Source organism: Vombatus ursinus, unplaced genomic scaffold (assembly GCF_900497805.2).
Source record: "Vombatus ursinus unplaced genomic scaffold, bare-nosed wombat genome assembly UNPS02007284.1, whole genome shotgun sequence".
NCBI lineage: Eukaryota > Metazoa > Chordata > Mammalia > Diprotodontia > Vombatidae > Vombatus > Vombatus ursinus.
The window spans coordinates 24,311,925-24,329,624 of NW_020947062.1; the positions used below are offsets into that span (position 1 = coordinate 24,311,925).

Below are 17,700 nucleotides of genomic sequence, written 5' to 3' on the forward strand. Positions count from 1 at the left end.
CTTATTATTTCATTAATGACCACAAGCACATTATAATTTTTATTAGGCACCTATCACAGGTTCTTAAAAGCCTAGAACATCAATGATATAAGGAACCTAAGGGCTCATCTATTCCAACATCCTTATTTTATAGAGGAGGAAACAGGCTCCAAGAAAGGAAAGCATTTGCCCAATGTTACCCAACTAGCTAATGGCAGAAGGAGAACTAGAACCCAGGTCTCTGGACTTTCAGTTCAGTGTTCTTACAATTATACCATCATACCATTATAACATGATACCTCTATCTGTTTACATGATGCTAGGCACTGTAGAAAATAAAAGAAATATATTAGGCTAGGTCATTTTCCTCAAGGAGTTTAGTTTTGTTAAGAAGTTGACTGAAGGTTGTGAAATGACAATATAAGTCACTTAAAAACCCTACCTTGAATATTTTAAAGTTCCATGGTATCTTTTCATATGACTTATCTTCTTTTCTAGACTGCAACCTTCTTTAAAGCTGGGTCCTTGTCTTTGTTATATTTTCCTCCCCCTCCCCAGGCTACAACAGAGTGAGAGTTCTTAATAAAACTGAATCGGATTTCTCTTATCTCTTCTTAGCTACAGTGTCTTTTTTGCCATGGTCTGACCCTAGCAGAGAAACCAGACCTAAAAGAATTAGCTTTCCGAGTAGAAGAAAACATGTTCACAATCTGACCTTCAAGACTAGGGACTACAGTTCTGACTATACTTGGGTTTACAATTTGTTGTTTTTTTACTCTAGGGTATCTCTCTCTCTCTCTCTCTCTCTCTCTCTCTCTCTCTCTCTCTCTCTCTCTCTCTTTCTGTATGTATGTATGTATGAAGTATGCATGTAGTCTATATGTACATAAGTATATACATACATGTACTGTAGACATAGCAGATGCATGTATGTGTATGTGTGTATATAAATTCTCATCCTCTCTTGAATCAAACCATGGAAGCATATCTTAAAATGCAAAAGCCTTCTTTGCCTCATCCCATCGCCTTAATACACATATGAACTTAAGGTGGTAAGCTTTCTGGAAAATTACCACTATCATGCTTGAACTGGACTAAAAGTTCAAGTTGAAGGAGACAGGCTCCTTCCTGTTCCCTGTGTTTACAGATCATATGCAGGGATGAGATGAAGAGTAGCGAGAAGTTTAAACTGTGAAACAACTTAGGGAGCTACTTATCAGGTTAGAGGGAAGAAGGTGAATTTTAACACAAGTGGAAGGACCCCAGCTCATCTGAGTTCCTCAGCTGGAAGGAACTGTGAGGACGGTCAGAAAGAGCCAACAATTGGTTGCTGTGTCTGGTTGCTAACATCTTCTGTGTCATTCTGAAAACAGGTTCATAGCTGATACGGAAATGAGTAGTCTCTAGGCTTAAGCTTAGAAGGAAACTGCTGTCTAAAAAAATAATTAGACTGCGGGTCAAAATACTAGGAAAGGGGCAGATGGAAAAAAAAAGATAAAGTTCTTTGAATTACAACAGCCATTCTATATATTCCAGTGTTTGATAAGTGAGTGTGTGGCTGTGTTCCTTTTCCTTATTGGCATGTGCCATCTTTGTATATTCATTCATTTGTTTATACCTAATTAAACAAAAGACACACAGTGAGAAATGGCAGACAAATTCAAATTTATTGAGACAGACAGAAATGCAACTATTCAAGACTACAATTAAGCATCTACAATTAACCAAGGAGGTTAGCTAAGTGTTCACATTCCAGGTAAATCTGTATGGAAAAGCATTCAGAATTCACTATGCTAGTCTACTTTAGTATGGTCATCTACATTGCATCTACAGTAGGGACAGCCAACTGACACACTCAGTATTTGGGTGACATTCCCCTTACAACACTACACATTTAACAGGAACAAATGTCAGCAGCATTGAGAAAAAAGTATAAAAAGACCAAAACCACCCACTGTAGAAAGAAAGGTCTCTTGGATGTTATTATACAGTGCAGTTGATGCATCAAACAAACATGAATGGTATATGGGAAAGACTTAAGGGAAAGCTACAATGGACCAATTTGGTGGCCTGTGGTGAGAGACAGCTGTCAATTTCACATTATTTGTCACAGAGAGTAGGAGTTGGGGAGGCAAGATGTGTTGGAAGGAATGGAAGGGAGGACTTGCTCTAAAACTCCAAATACAGTATTAAAACATTTCCAAGTCAGACATTTATACTGAAATTGAAGCCAGGTTTAGAGAGGCAAGAGACACACCAATCATTTTTCCCAGACGGAAAATTTAGATTTGAATTGGAAGTGGGAAAAAAAATAGTAAATATTTAAGACCTCCTCACAGCTCACAAGGAATTTCTAAACAACAACATTAGGATGCAACTTGGAAGTTGGTTCTAGTAGGGAAATGGGGAAATTGATCATCAAGATGATCACTGGATATCTGGAATTTTCAAATGTACATAATCATGGTGGTGGAACCCTAAGAGTCATGATGACAGAAGGCAAAGCCCAACTTTCACCTCAGATGATGAAACAGACATTTATTCTTCGAGTATCAGAATTGAGGCTTGTAAAAAAATTATAATTTTCAATGAAAGTGATTTTAAAAAGCTTTTCAGAAACCTGACTTTGTCCTGGCAAAGTTGAGTGAGAATAGTGTTACTGAGCTTAGCTTTAACCACAGAAATAGTTTTGTATTTAAGGTTCTAATGAGTCAGAATACCTTCTTAGAGCATCTCCAAAAATTGAGCATCATTACCTTGCTACAGATTTTCCACAGCACTCTCTTATCCATCATTAAGTTAATGTTAAGGAGCTCTGAGTGTCATCTTAATTTGATACTTGTCATAAGATAATTACGTAAATTAAAATCAGTAGTTCACTACATTCCTAAAAGTTTCTCTAAGCAAAATCAATGTGCCAATCCTAATGAGTTCTCTGGTGCATTTTCAGAGCTAGTTGGAGTTATTAACAATGATTTTCTCTTGCAGTCTGGATTGAAAGTTTTTCATGCATTTTTAATTTTTAAGGGATACATTTTCATTAAATTAACAATTTTAGTAAATTAACTGCAATTATGCAGCTGTTTCCAAACTCTGAGTTCAAAGACTTGGCCAAATAAAATCCACTTGAACCAGAGATAATGCATATTGGATCTTAAGACTGTGACTGGTGGTGATTTCCTAACAGGAGTTTCCTAGTCCTGCAATTGGTGGCACACATAGCAAGACCCATTCTATTAGAGCAGCAGCTGTATGACCTCCTTGTTCTTGGTTCTCATACATCAATAGCTGAATCAATTATGTTCATAAGCAGGAAGAGTTAACATGGGGTGTTGTGTCAGTTTAGCCAGATGGGATGGGCAAAGGAAAAAAAAATCATTCAATTCAATGAGAAAAAAATGGCAGCCAATTATATCATAGTGACTAGTAAACTAGCGAGTTGACCAAATTTTTGACCGAGCTGATTGAATGCAGTGGTGTGGCTTAGGCCACAAGTGAAGAAGGAGGTAAACCACCAAAGGGTGTATTGATTTCATCTGCCAATTAATTTTCCTATAAAGCAGGGTGATGAATTGATGAAAATATAATAAGCACTTTCAACTGGGGAAGAGGATGGCTAAGGCTATGTTGAAAGAAAGTTCTTTGGTGGGGGAAAGAAAACCTTACTTAAAAGGCTTTCAAACCCCTTTGACTAGCCCTATTGCGAGAGGCAGGGAGAGAGCAATTATAAGGACTGAATAGGATGAAGATCTGCAGGATTTGCAATAAGCATGTGGTATTAGTAATCCCCTTCTGCCCACTTGTGGAGATATAAAATTTTCATAAAAAACTCTTGGGATAAGGAAAGTAATATAGAAGAAACTTCTAGCTTTATAAAGCTAAGTTCATTTGTATCTAAGAAAGAAAAATAAGAGATTAAAATTCAATTTTTTAAATCAATCTTTCTACTCCTTAATTACAATCCCAATTTTGTGAAGATGTCATGAAGATTTCCTTTTGATTCACTATCCTTTGATTTTTTTTTTCTTTTGGCAAAGCGTGAAACCCATTATCAATCCTACAGAGAACAGATCCCTCTGGGGATGGGCAGCCAAAGATAAATAATTGCCAACACTATTGAGGGCAGTGGCATGAATGAAAATTGAGACATTGAGAAAAGTATATTTTCTTATTATTTCTTTTTTTTTTAAGTAGACATCAATGTGGTAAGAAACTGCCTGGAGCATCATTTTGTGGGCTACATGTTTATAATATGTCCTGGATTTCCTTTAGAGCTTTTTGCTCCTAAGAATTTTACTTCCTCATCAAATACACTATGGGCAAAAATGTTTAGCATCAACTTTGGTCTAGTCCTAACACTCCAGTCTCAATCTTCAAGTTAAATGGCAAGATCATACAGGAACAAGTATGGACTGTATACAGGTTGGTCATAATGGGTGGATTCGCCTCCCTCTCTCTATTTTTTAACCCCAAACCCCTGGTTTCTTTCCCATAGGGTCTAGAGGCCAGCCACTGGCATATTTTCAGTACCTATCAAACCTCACTGCATTCTACATGAAGCTTTACCACCATGGCCCTTATGCAGAAAAAGCTGGAGTCTCTCTGAGGATGCTGAGTATGATAACTTCTGCCCTACTCTGGGTCCAATTACAGCTAAGGTCCTTGGAAGACTGGGCACAGTTATATCTTTGGTGCACAAGTCTTCACTGGTAAAGGCATGTGAGGCTGTTTGTAGATCTTGCCTTTGTTGGAGGAACAGGCCGAATACAAAACTGTAGTCAAATTCTTCAATTGCCTTCTCGTAATGAAATATTGTGATACTGTATATTTTTTTTAAGAGACTGTTAGATATGCCTTAGGAAAGCCCTGTAGGAGGAATTGGAGGAAAAGAACAGGCAGTAAACAACACAGTTGCCTAAGGAAGTCTGTGAGATGATATGAAAGAGACAGCTTAGGATGCTGAGGAGAGTGAGAATTCCATGGCTTCTGCAGGAGAAGTTGTTTAGGAAGTCTGGGACTCATCAAAATCAAAGAGACTTTCAACAACCCTGCTGGTGCCTGAGAGAAGAAACTGCATCAGCCTGCAGGTTACAAGTGCCAACTATTAATGCAAAAACAGTTTCTACACAGATTTCGGATTTTTTCCTTCTGGAAATAGTAATTGTCTGGACAGGCTGGCATCTTAATTACTTCTCAACTGTGTTCTCCAATGATTCTAAACAACTATCTCTTCCTGTATAGGGGTATGAGTGTGTGTGTGTGTGTGTGTGTGTGTGTGTGTCTGTATCTGTGTCTGTGTATCTCACACACACACACACACACATAGATATAGATATATATATACATACATAAATATAGAGAGAGACAGGCATCTGGCAACCATTCTATAGCAAAGAGAATGGCTCCCCAAAGGGGCTCTTGGCAGAATTAAGGCCATTGTTTTTAGAAAGCCAGAAGTAGCTATGCACAGGAGAATCAATTTTTAATGATAAATATCAGGGGTTTTTTTTGGGGGGGGGAGAGGAGGCAAGAGGGAAGATTCCAATGAGGCATTTCATTTTTCCCCATATCATCTTCAATACACAAGAAAAGCAGCCAGCCATTGCAAGCACGTCTAGGGAAAAAAAAATGTGCCATAATGAACTACCAGTGCGGACAAACAAGACAGGGTTCATTTTTTTTTTCATCCAGAGGACCTGGCTCCCTCCCCAGTCAGAATTTCACATAAACTACATAATTGTTGAGAGAAATCCTCCTGAAGGGAAGAAGGGAAGCCAGGAGCATGAGACTTTGTTTAAGTGAAGCCAGTTGTCCCCTAGCCCAAAGAAAAAAACATCCACATCCCCAAAATAGCCATACTTGGGAAAGAAGGAAAGCTGTCTTCCAAATCATACACAGGGTACAGAATAGAACCGTGGAGAGGAGACATTTTGTGCCTAATGGTTTTAGATACAATTATTGAGTTGTGACGGACTTGTGATATTGTGCAAAACACACGTCCTTTGTCCTGAGGGGACTACCATATATAGCCAACCTCATCCTCCTTGTCATCATCTTCATCTTCATCATCTTCATTCGTTGCCCTCACATGAATTTTCAGTTTCCCATCTTTGTCCTTTCTTGCTCCTCCGTGTTCTTCTTCCAGATCATCCAGGAGAACCACAGCACCCCCACTGCCAAAATCTCCCGAGGTTTCTTGTTCTTCTTCTAAATTTTTTTTTTAAGTAAAGCAGACAAACACAAAAACATTAGAGGTGCCTCTCTTCCATACTCTCTGCCACTGATGACTACTGTCTTTGCCTTGCTTCTCTCCTGTCTGAAGGCTCACTATCTGCCTCAAGGTGATAAATAGTACTTCCCTGTCAACTTGGCAGAAAAATACCAGCATCCCCTTACCCACCTGAAATGATCAATCCCTGTAGGATCATAGGAGCAAAGATCAAAGAGCAAAGAGCTAGAAGAGATCTTAGACACCCTCTAAGTTTCAGCTTGGGGCCAACTCCCTCCTTTTGAAGATGAGAAAACTAAGGCAGAGAGTTAAGTGACCTGTTCAAGATCACACAGTTAAGTGGCAGAGTTAGGTTTTGAATCTAGGCCTCCCGACTCCAGATTCAGCATGCCTTCCATTAGACCATTCTATAGACCTATAAGTAACATTTCAAACTAATCAGGTTCTAAAGAAATTATATAAGTTTTTTTTTTCCTGTAGCATTTTTAGGTGTATAAAACTAAAGAATTAGATGCTTGATACTAGGTCTTAAGAACTGGCGGTATAAATAACTCCACTTAAAAGCTGACTCCTACACTGTTAGATTTCTCCATCTTTATGATAATATAGCACCCACCATCATTCTCTAGCCATTGCCAATTATTCTCTATATTCTATATTATTTTATATCTTTCTTATGCCATTATAATGGACGCTCCTTAAAAGTAGGCACTTACTAAAAGTGTGTTGATTATTATTCCTTTGGTAAATTCAACAAGAACACTTCCTCTTTCCATTTGAATGTCATCTGAAGTCTTATTTTCTAAATCCTCTGTATATTCCCTGTCACCTTCCCCTAAAATGTCCAATGTAGCCCTCTATATAGTTATTAACTGTTGACTGACTGACTGCACGTAGTAGTAAACTGAATTACCCTCAAATTATAACTGACTGATGTCCAGGGAGTAGAGTAGGGAGGGTAGGGGCTTAATTCCACTACTCACCACAGTTCACAGCTCCTTGCTTCCTAGAGCCGGCCAGCTCATTCCCATACTTATCCACACACCAGCACTGTCCTGTGCTCCCATGACACTGAGTGGCTTTGTAGTACCCTTCATCATTGCAGCGGGGAATGAATGTCCCTAGAGGAAACAAAGATAATTCTCAGATCCCACATTGGAATCAAACCGAAACAAGCTAAACAAAGACTCCCCTGGATTAAAGATATGTGATGTCTTATGATTCCAAATCATTATTTGCATATGTGGTAGATGATCATAGTATCACGACACTATTTTTTGCTTCACGGGATGTCAGAATCGGAGGGAACCTGGAGATCATCTAGAAAACTGAAGCTGAGATGGCTATATGACTATATACTCTAATGGCATATATTTATGTGTGTGTGCCTATAATACACATGCATACATACATACATATGTCATTTAATAAATTGGTGTTAGAATCAGCATTAGGAAACTCAGGTCTCCTTCTTCCTAGTCCAGTCCAGGTGTTCCTGTGCCAATTCTGCTGACGGGCTCATTTGGACAGGCTCTCCATTTGTGGAGTTGCCATCCTCCACTCTTTGTCTATCGAAGCTCTTGATGGAGTCAAGACCTGGCATACCTCTTTGGAAAAGTTCATTTATAATTATTTGAATGAAATGCTCATTCATTCACTCACTCACTCACTCATTTACTTTATACATTAATTCATTCTTCATGTTAAAGGCAGAAGGTACCTTTGGAATCTGAGACAGTCTAGGGGAAAAAAATAAGACAACGATCAGATGGCATCAGTAACCACAGGAAAAATTAGCTTAAAAGAGATATTTATATACAAATTCCCAAGCAGATCTGCAAGGGAGAACATGTGGTGAACTAGAAGGAAAACTGGCCTACCTATCAAACCACTCCATGAAAAACTTATCAGCAGACAGGAAAATATATATTTGTCTTAATTCCCTAGGCTGGTAATAAGCCAGGTGCTGCACTGAATCTACAATATAATAAAACTAACACTTTTTTCTAAGTAGGCAGTAATTATAACTGATTATAATTTGTTGTTGCTTGTTCCTGGGTTGCTCTGAATGCCCTCTGAATGCACGGTTATTACATCAGGAGTTTTTCCCTTGGGGAAAATAATTTGTAAGCAAATAAATAGAATTCTTGTTTGCCAGCTATAACATTTCAATGTGTTCTAGTCTTAGATGAGGAAAATGTGATGAGAAGATCTTTCATATCAGATACAGAGCATTCTTCAGAAAAGTCAAGAATATGATTCACTGGTTGGTGAATAATAATTATATCATGTCAAAATCCAGGTCTATGCCTCCACTAAGGCAAGTAATAAATACTAATTGATGAGGTAGAAATATAGCTCAGAAGCATTTAGATGTAAAGACATATTTTGCTGTAAAATATGTATATATATATATATACATATATATGCGTTACATATGTATATTATATACACATATGTATATGGTGTCCCAAAAGTCACAGTACAGATTTAAGCTACTAAAAAAAGCTGAACCATGACTTTTGGGACACCCTTTATTTGTGTATCTACATTTACATATACATATAAGGTGAGAAGCAGCATTGTGTAGTAAATAAAGAACTGCACTTAGAGTCAGGAAGATTTGGGTGTGAATTTCATCTCAGGTGCTCTGTGTGAGCTGTGTGGCTCTGGGCAAGTCAGTTAACTTCTCTGGTCCTCAGTTTCCTCATCTGTAAAATGAGGAAGTTTTACCTCTAAAGGCCCTTCTTACTTGAAATTGATGATCTTATGATCTACTATCTTCTCACTTTGATGCCTCCTTATGGTGTGGAGTTATCTAAACCTCAGCAAGGTTCTACTAAGTTAAAAAGGCTTTAAATATAGGTCCTGTGACAGCTCACTGTTGTATAGCATAGTAGGAAGAGTATTGGCCTTGCAGTCACAAAGATCTGGGTTCAAAACCTACATCTACGATATTAGCTAAGTGACTAGGCATACTCATTTAACCTCTTCGAGTCTTAGGTTACTAATATGAAAAATGGAAATAATGATACCTTATAAGACCTACCTCATAGGAGAATTGTGGTTCTCAAATGAGATAAAGAATGCTTTGCAGACTTTAAAGGGATATGTAAGTGTCACTTATTTGTTATTATCTAAGGGCCAGTCTAGCTAAGTGCAGGGTGGTGAACTCCTTGGTCATAGCAACTCTTGAATACCATCTACTATGTTGTAGAAGGGCTAAAACCTGTGTCACCAGAAGAAGTGCCCACACCCACAAATACAGATCTCCTTGAAATATTGATATGAATATGTTAATTATCTTTGTTCTGTCATTAACTAGCTGCATAACCTTGGGAAAATTATTACCCTTCTCTGGGATATACATCTTGTATCTTCCCATGTGTAAATATACAAACAAATTAATTCATTTATTACAATAAGTTTACAAGATTTTTTTATAGCGATGTTAAGAAGGAAGTGCAAATAGTCTTAATGCCCTTTTATAGAAGGAGAAACAGGTTCAGAAAGCGGCTTGCTCATGATCACACAACTGATAAACTTCATGGAGAGTTGGATTGGATGATATTGGAGGTCTTTTCTAGGAGGATCCCTTTGAAACTGTTATTCAAACTTCAGACTTTGTTCTATATTTGAGGTCTTGTATTTCTTATAAAATGGGACTCTATACCCTTTTTTAATGATAGCAATTCTCACTTATAATAACCTCCTTTTGGGGGCAGCTAGGTGGTGCAGTAGATAGAGCACTGGCCCTGGAGTCAGGAGGACCTGAGTTCAAATCTAACCTCAGATAATTGACATCTACTAGCTGTGTGACCCTGGGCAAGTTCCTTAACCCCATTGCCTAGCCTGCCCCCCCCAAAAAATAACCTCCTTTTCACACATATACACACCACCACCACAACCACCAACACAACTAGGAAAATTCCTAAGAAATTTCCTGTTGCAGGGCCACAGACTATTAGCCAAATGGAAACCTAGACCTAATTGCAGATTCCTTCCTGCATGATATGACAAAGCACATCAAACCTTCCCTCAGCCGACCTTGGCTAGACAGAAAGAGGAAGATGCGAAGTTACACTTAAGGTACTTAAGAATGTATTTTGGATGTGATTCCTGCATACTGATAGTCATCTGCTTGGCTATTTACTTTACACTAAACATAGCCAAAACTTCCCACCCAGTACAAGTTCTCATAGAAACAGAAAATCTAATAAGAAACCTCAAAAAGTCATCTGGTCCTCTTGCATTGAAGAGAGTAATCCCTATCTGGTATTGTAAGGAAAACACACACACACACACACACACACACACACACACACACACGCACACGCACACACGCACACACACACGCGCGCACACACACACACACACACACACACACACACACTACTCAGTTTCCTTATCTGCAAAAATGAAGTAGTTGGGCTAGATGATCTATAAGGTCTCTTTCTGTTCTGGTCAGAGACTCTGAGGGTCTTCCCCTCCCAAATAGATTCTTTTGTGAAGGGAAACTAGGCCATCTTTTGCCTCGATTCTTACCTAGCCTTTAACTACTGAATGGGTGTTGCCTCAAAGGAACTGAGACCAGGCAAAAACCTTAGCTTAGAAAGGTCAAGGTTTCCCACTGTATACGGAGCTATCATCAGTCATCCCGACCTATGTCTTGCCTCTGGACTCTGATGACTCTGAAGGAGAGAGCGAGGCTGGTGACTTTGCACAGTTCTACCTCAGTTAAATCCAATTCACTTTCAAGTCAAGACATCACCCTCCTGATGTCACTGGTCCTCTTTGAGAATGAAGGACGAAAAACAAATCTATGAGTTGTACCCCTCTGTGACGGGTAACTAAGTCCAAAAAAGGTTGGAATCAGAAGTCATGAATTCTAGCACCAAGTCCACTGATTCTTAATATTATTACATTTCAAGAGTCAGTGGGACATATCTAAGAGTTAGGAAGTCCTGGATTCCAATATTGCCTTTGGCACTTACAGTTGTATAATTATGGGCGAGTCAATTAAATTCTTTTCCCATGACAAGACTCTACTGCTTCTGCACACAGTGAATTAGAATCAGATCAAGGAATGATTTTCCTGGTATTCTACTCCCAAGTAGGGAGTGGAAAATGATCACATTTCACATGTCTTTTATTTATTTGTGATGGCTGTTCCCACACTTTTACAAGCCTGCTGGCAGGCAGAGACCTGTTGTTTTCTTTTATTTTGTTTTTAATGCAAACTTTAGAAATGACAGACTATAGCCAGCTTCAGTGTATTGAACAAGGGCAAATTTAAATGATTTCCTTTCAGTATTCAGCTCTCTAAAAACACAAGGTCCATGCTACTGAATACTGGATTTCATTTTCAAAGAAAGTTTACCACATTTTGCTGATTCTCTCCTTCCAAGCCAACCATTTACTCTCTCTGCTGCAGAAAGGAGTACTTCAGAAAATTAAATGGAAAAGCCTTGACAGGACTTGGAATTCGTTATCTTTATTGCAGCTACAAAACAGCACGTTTGTCAGAAGCAAGGTTGAGCTCTGTTGTTATTGGTTTTCCACCCTGCCCTGACATTCAGATGGAGGCAAGAGAAGTGTATCGTATCGTGTCTAAATGGCTAAGGGATCAGATGACAGCTTCCACTGTCTTCTACCCTCTACACATGTTCCCTTGGGGAGATGAGGACAGTTACAGCAAATCTCTAAGGTGGAGACAAGGATACAGTGGCAACCACTTCCGTTCACTTTCCTATGGGGGGAGGGAATCAGAGAAGGACACAGAGCAGGTCTCTTTGTCCTTTGCCTCCGGTCATTCTTGGAGATGAAAAAAAGGAAGTGCCATAATAGGTGAGGAATCAAGAAAAAGATCTCAGCAATCAGTTATTCAAATCACACTGGGCAACATCTCCTGAACACACACCTCCCCATACCTGGCATCCCTCTTTCCTAATGCCTGCTTCTTGAAATTCTGTACTTTTGGCAAAGATCTGAAATGCTTCCTCCTCTGTGGAGCCTTCCTTGATCTCTTCCTGAAAATGAGCTTTTTAGACTCACATAATAATAGGTGATATTAAATTAGTTTTAAGATTTTGCAAAGCACTTTACATTCGTTATTCATTTTCGTCTCACAATACCAAACTGACATGAAATCTACAGGCATTATTATTCCTATTTTAAGGATAATCCAAAGCACAGAGTAGATAGGCGGCTTGCCTAGGGTCATACAATAGGTATGTATCTGAGGCAGGATTTGAACTCCTGTCTTTCTGCCGTTAGGTTCCTTGTTGTATCCACTAATAACCAGCTCTGCCTCTTCTAGCTCTCAAAAATCACCTTTCTTCTTTATGTACTTTTCTTTGGGTAATATAGTCTAATCTCCCCCCCACCCATTTTACAGGAATTGTAATTCCTGTAGGAATTACAGGGGGAAATTGAGGGTCATAGGAGTTAAATGATTTGTCCAAGGTCACACAGAGTATCAATGGTAGGACTTGACTACAGGTCCTTTGCAATACAGTTATGTAAGGATATGTCATACCTCTCTACACTAGAAAATGAGTTCCATTGCACAGTGCTAGGAATTAGAACACTTGAGTTCAAATCTAGCCTCAGACACTTACTGTGTGCCCCTGGGCAAATCATTTAACCTCTATCTCAGTTTCCTCAATTACTAAGGATAATAATAACATTTACTTCCCAAGGTTGTTATGAGGACCAAATGAGATATTTGTGCTTAACATAGGGCTTGGCTTGGTCCTTAATAAATGCTTGCTTGTTTCTTTCTTCATTTCCTTCATTCCTTTGTTCCTTCCTTTCTTCTTTCCTTCTTTTCTTCCTTCCTTCCTTTTTTTTCCTCTACTGAATTGCATATAGTATAGGAACTTAATAAATATTTGATGAATGAATGAATGACTCTAGTACAGCTCCTTCATTTGACAGATGAGGAAACAGAACCAGAGCGGGAAAGAGACTTACCCAAGGTCACATATTTAGTTCATGTTTCAACTAGGAGAACCTGGGTCTCCAGATGTTCCAACCATTGCCTCTTCCACTATATGTTGATTCATCTTTCATAATAATGGGGTATGGGCCTGGTTCTCAATCAGTTACTCTTATTCATAGGGCTGCATCATTGGATGTGAGAAAGGGACCTGTCTACTTCAAAACACGGCATTTCCATCATGAAAGGCTGGCCCCTAATTAAATAGCCATCATCATGAATGACATGACAACAGTCACAGCTGCTTTAATTACTTGTTCAAATGAGTGGCAAGAAATTGTACTCACCCAACAGGCTTTTCCCCTTGCTTAGCTTCTGAATCCTGTTCATTTCATTCTGGCAAGGGAGACCTAAAATATAATTTATAAGAGTCAGTTTCCAGATGGTGTGGGATATAATCTCTAATGATTGGCTTCACTTTTGACATGAAATATAGCCAATAGTACACCTGGGAATGGAATTACTCCATATGCTGGTCCTGAACAGCGAGACAAATTTGAGCCATTAGTGTTATTCATTAACAAAAAAAAAAAAAAAAAAAAGCAAAGTGTATTTAAAAATAGTGTTTGGGGGCTAGGTGGGTGGCAAGATACTTTTTTTTTTCCTATCTACCACCATCTCCAAAAAGGTCCAGAGTCTAATTTACTATTGGCTAACAGACTTATTTCTTGCCATCAGGAAACATGTAACCTCCTAAGGTTTCTATCAGCAGGAGAAAGAGGATCAAGATTCCATTAGCTGAGAACAGTTAATCTAAATACTAGATCAGTATAATAATAGCATGATGAATCCTTTGTCTGCTACCCTTTTACTATGTCTCACATGGCAGAAAGTGAGTCCTCAGTATGTTTATCCAGCAAACTAATTCAGCCCTCATGGCCTTCTAGCTTTGAAATAGGAAATTAGATACCACTATTAAGATATAGTAGGAAGCCAGAATAGCTCCTTCCTTTGATAGATTCTCCAATGTATCATTTACATAGACATTGGAATCACCTCTCAGGTCTCTTACCTATTGAAGGGCAAGGAGTTAAAGCCTTAAATTAGAATGGAGCTTGTTGGAGTATATCAGTACATAAAATACCTTCACTACACCTCACCTCCAGGATTGAATTTACCTGCCTTTCTAAACAAACTGACCTCTTGGATCCCTTAAAATTACATTGTTCCTTTCTTCTGAAAACCTCAAAGCACTCATATAATCTACTTTTTGCTTACTCCTACAACATTTCCTGGGTGCCTTTTTCTCCCCTTCTCTTGATTGAGGACACAGGGGCTCAGAAATATTTGGTAAATTACAGGCAGTATACACATTCTTTGATAGATGAGGAAGAGGAGGATTAGCCCTCAGGTCTCAGGACCAATCAATGCCTTGGACTTTTGTCCTGCATCTTCTAGCCTTACTCATCTACTTACAAAATATAATTGTATGTTTATAAATATATGCTGTTCTATGAATTATATAACCTGTTAATTAAGCTCAGAGATTTTATAACCCTATCTTTTTTTGTCTACCTGCCCATGGAGAGGAAGTAGGAGTGAAATAGATAAAAACTGTCAGTCTTTAAGTTGCACAAATTCACACCTGCTCTTGGATTAGTTTGATAAGTGGGAAGACTATCCAAATGGGAAGACAATAATACTTTACATTTACATAATGTTTTCAAAGAACCTGTCATTTGCTTTAACAATAATGCTATCATTTAGGTAAAAAAGACTTCACTTTACAAATGAGAAAATAGAGGCTCAGAGAGTCTGAATGACTTGTCCAAAGTCACACAGCTATTTAGGATAAGACCAGGGACTGAGACCCTTGATTTCTAATTCCAGGTTTGTTTGTTTTTCCCCAGTATACTATACTTAAAATGGAAATGGATTTGTAAATTGACAGCATGCAAATGCTAGTAAGAAGCAATAAATTCTGTATTTCTATGCAATATCATACTGTCCTCTAGTTTCTCACTTGAGATATATCAATTTATTAATTACAAATTATATAATATCATACTATACTATATATTATAATTACACATAAATTATAATTGATATATTAATCAATATATTAATTAACTTTTTTCCCATCCCATTAAAATATAAATTTCCCAACCCACCTCCATGAGCATATGACGAATGTGACTGAATTAGACATTAGACCAATTATCCGGATTCTGACCTACTCCTTACCTCCTGGCTTCTGAAAGCAATAGCACCATTCATTGTTTGAGAGTTTCCCATCTTTGAAAGAGTCACAAGAATTGAAGAGGGGTTTGAGGCATGGTTCATACTTGTCAAGGTAAATGGCATTGATCTCTGAGTGGTCAAGCAAGAGATCATAATTCATGTCTAATTTGTTGAACATCCATCCCAGGGAGTCCTTGCAGATAGGCAGAATGCTGGTGTCAAACCCTAGGAGATGACACACAAAAAAAATTCTGGAACTGGACCAAGTCTGAGGTCTCCCGAACCAGGAAAAGTCCTTCACAAAGTCCCTGTTTGTCCATGATTCAAAATCCTATAAAGACTATCATAATCCCAACTACTTTCCCTCCCCCACCCCATCCACACTCACTTCTCTCCCCTTTCTCCAATGCTTTACAACAAAGACTCTACCTATAACCAGTAGACCAGGTGTCCTGCCTATTCCTCCCTGGCCGTGGAGTCGTAGGGTTATATAGCTAGAGCTGGAAGGAATCTCAGAGGTTATCAAGCTAAACTATTTCAATTGAGGATCAGGAGATGAGTAAGTATTACAGGTAAGATTCAGATTCATGCCCTCTGACTCTAGAGTCAGTGACCTCTCTACTGCTCCAAACGTATTCATCAATACTTTCAACTTCAATAGTCTTATTAAACTCAAGGTATTGTGCTATAAGTGCTGGCAATACAAAGACATAAAACAAAACAGTCACCACCCTCAAGGAACTTATATTCGACTATATTTTTTTTTATTTTAAAATAAAAGTTCTAGCGTAAAAATCATTTGGTTTGGAAGTCAGAGAATAATTTCAAATGTTCTCTCTGCTATACCACTATCTGTGTAACCCTGGGCAAAGGCTTAACCTCTTTAGGCCAAAGTTTTATTGTTGTTTTGTTTTTAGATGTAAAAATGACCTCTAGGGTACTTTATAGCTAAAGATGCTAGGTCTATCACAATTTATACATTAGCCTTAAATCAAACTTTCATAAATCAAAACATTTCAAATGCACTAGGCAGGCCCACTGTGAGAATTTCACAGCAAATGCCTTTATAAAGTGAAGATGGCCCCTAACATCACCATGATTGATCTCTTGTGTAAAATCTAGATATTCATATATTGAGTTTGCTTAACGTGGGACACAGGTTCTATAGGGGAGTACAAATGCATTGGTTAAGGGTCATTAAGTACAATTTTATAAAGGAACGAGAATTGTTCATGCTTCAATATTTTGAAGTGAGATGGGGCTTGCCAGTGGGAAGTTTGTCTATTTGGCTGAGAACTACACGGTTGCAGGAAATATTGATCTCAAGCTCACCTGGGGAAGAAATAAACCTAGACAAGCATGGGACAATGGGAAAATATGATGAATGAATATTCCGATTTGCACAAGAGATAAATTATAAATGTTGGGAATAAAATTAAAATTAAATAAAATTAAAACAGTTTGGAAGCTTTTACTCTACAAAAGGAAAATCCCATGAATAACAAGCTCCCCTAATAAATACATCTTAAATAAATATGGAATGTCAGAACTGACAAAGATCTTACTGGTCTTATAATCCAATCCACTCATTTTATAAAGTGGGAAGCTGAGGCCCAGAGAGGGTAATCGGTTTGCCCTTCTTTCTGTCCTCTCGTTAAGTTCCAGATACAAGAGCCAAATCAACCCAGATAAAGCTATCCCTGCAATTTAAACCAATGTTTGGGCACTGCCTCCTGGTGGTAGTGTTGAAGGCATAAAACTTTCTGTTGCTGAGGAGGCTGATGAATCCCTTGAGGTCAGAGTTTCTAAGTTGCATGCAGTAGGGCTAAAGCCAAAAGAGCGTTCAAACTAAGTCTAGCACTAATATGGTGAGCTCCCAGGAGTAGAGGGCCACCAGGCTACCTAAAGAAAGGGTGTGCCCCATTTAAGTTGGGAAAATGGAACAGTTTAAAGTTTCCATGCCAATCAATCAATATTGTGATCAAGTCTGCAAGCGGCTGCTGCATTTTCAGCCTGGGCACTTCTAGAAGAGGCACTTCTGGTGAGAATAGTGAGACCAAGTCTCAAAAAACAAAAACAAAAACAAATAAACAAAACAAAACAAAAAAAAAGCCACAGTGTTTTGATCCCCTGTATAAACTAAATGTCAAGGACTTATGATTAATTAATGATTTCATTAATGTGAGAATTCCTTCCAATCACTGGGATGGATAGCAAACTACCTACAATTTAAAGTCTTAGAGAGTTGTCTGAGGCTTAGAAAGGTTAAGTGACATGCTTGTATGTTATCACATAACTAGCAAGTGTCAGA

General features: G+C 38.4%; 1 protein-coding gene across 1 annotated transcript in view; it reads right to left on the reverse strand.

Annotated features, from left to right (window-relative positions):
* Positions 1-5,300: 5,300 nt before the first annotated feature.
* The window catches only part of SPOCK1 (SPARC (osteonectin), cwcv and kazal like domains proteoglycan 1), a 738,369-nt gene continuing 725,969 nt past the window's right edge, over positions 5,301-17,700 (reverse strand). The window contains exons 8-11 of the mRNA XM_027849220.1: positions 15,393-15,614; positions 13,496-13,558; positions 7,192-7,329; positions 5,301-6,186 (exon numbers count right to left, since the gene is read on the reverse strand). Coding sequence (XP_027705021.1) covers positions 5,996-6,186; positions 7,192-7,329; positions 13,496-13,558; positions 15,393-15,614 — 614 coding nt within the window. The 3' untranslated portion in view covers positions 5,301-5,995. The remainder of the gene's footprint in view (positions 6,187-7,191; positions 7,330-13,495; positions 13,559-15,392; positions 15,615-17,700) is intronic.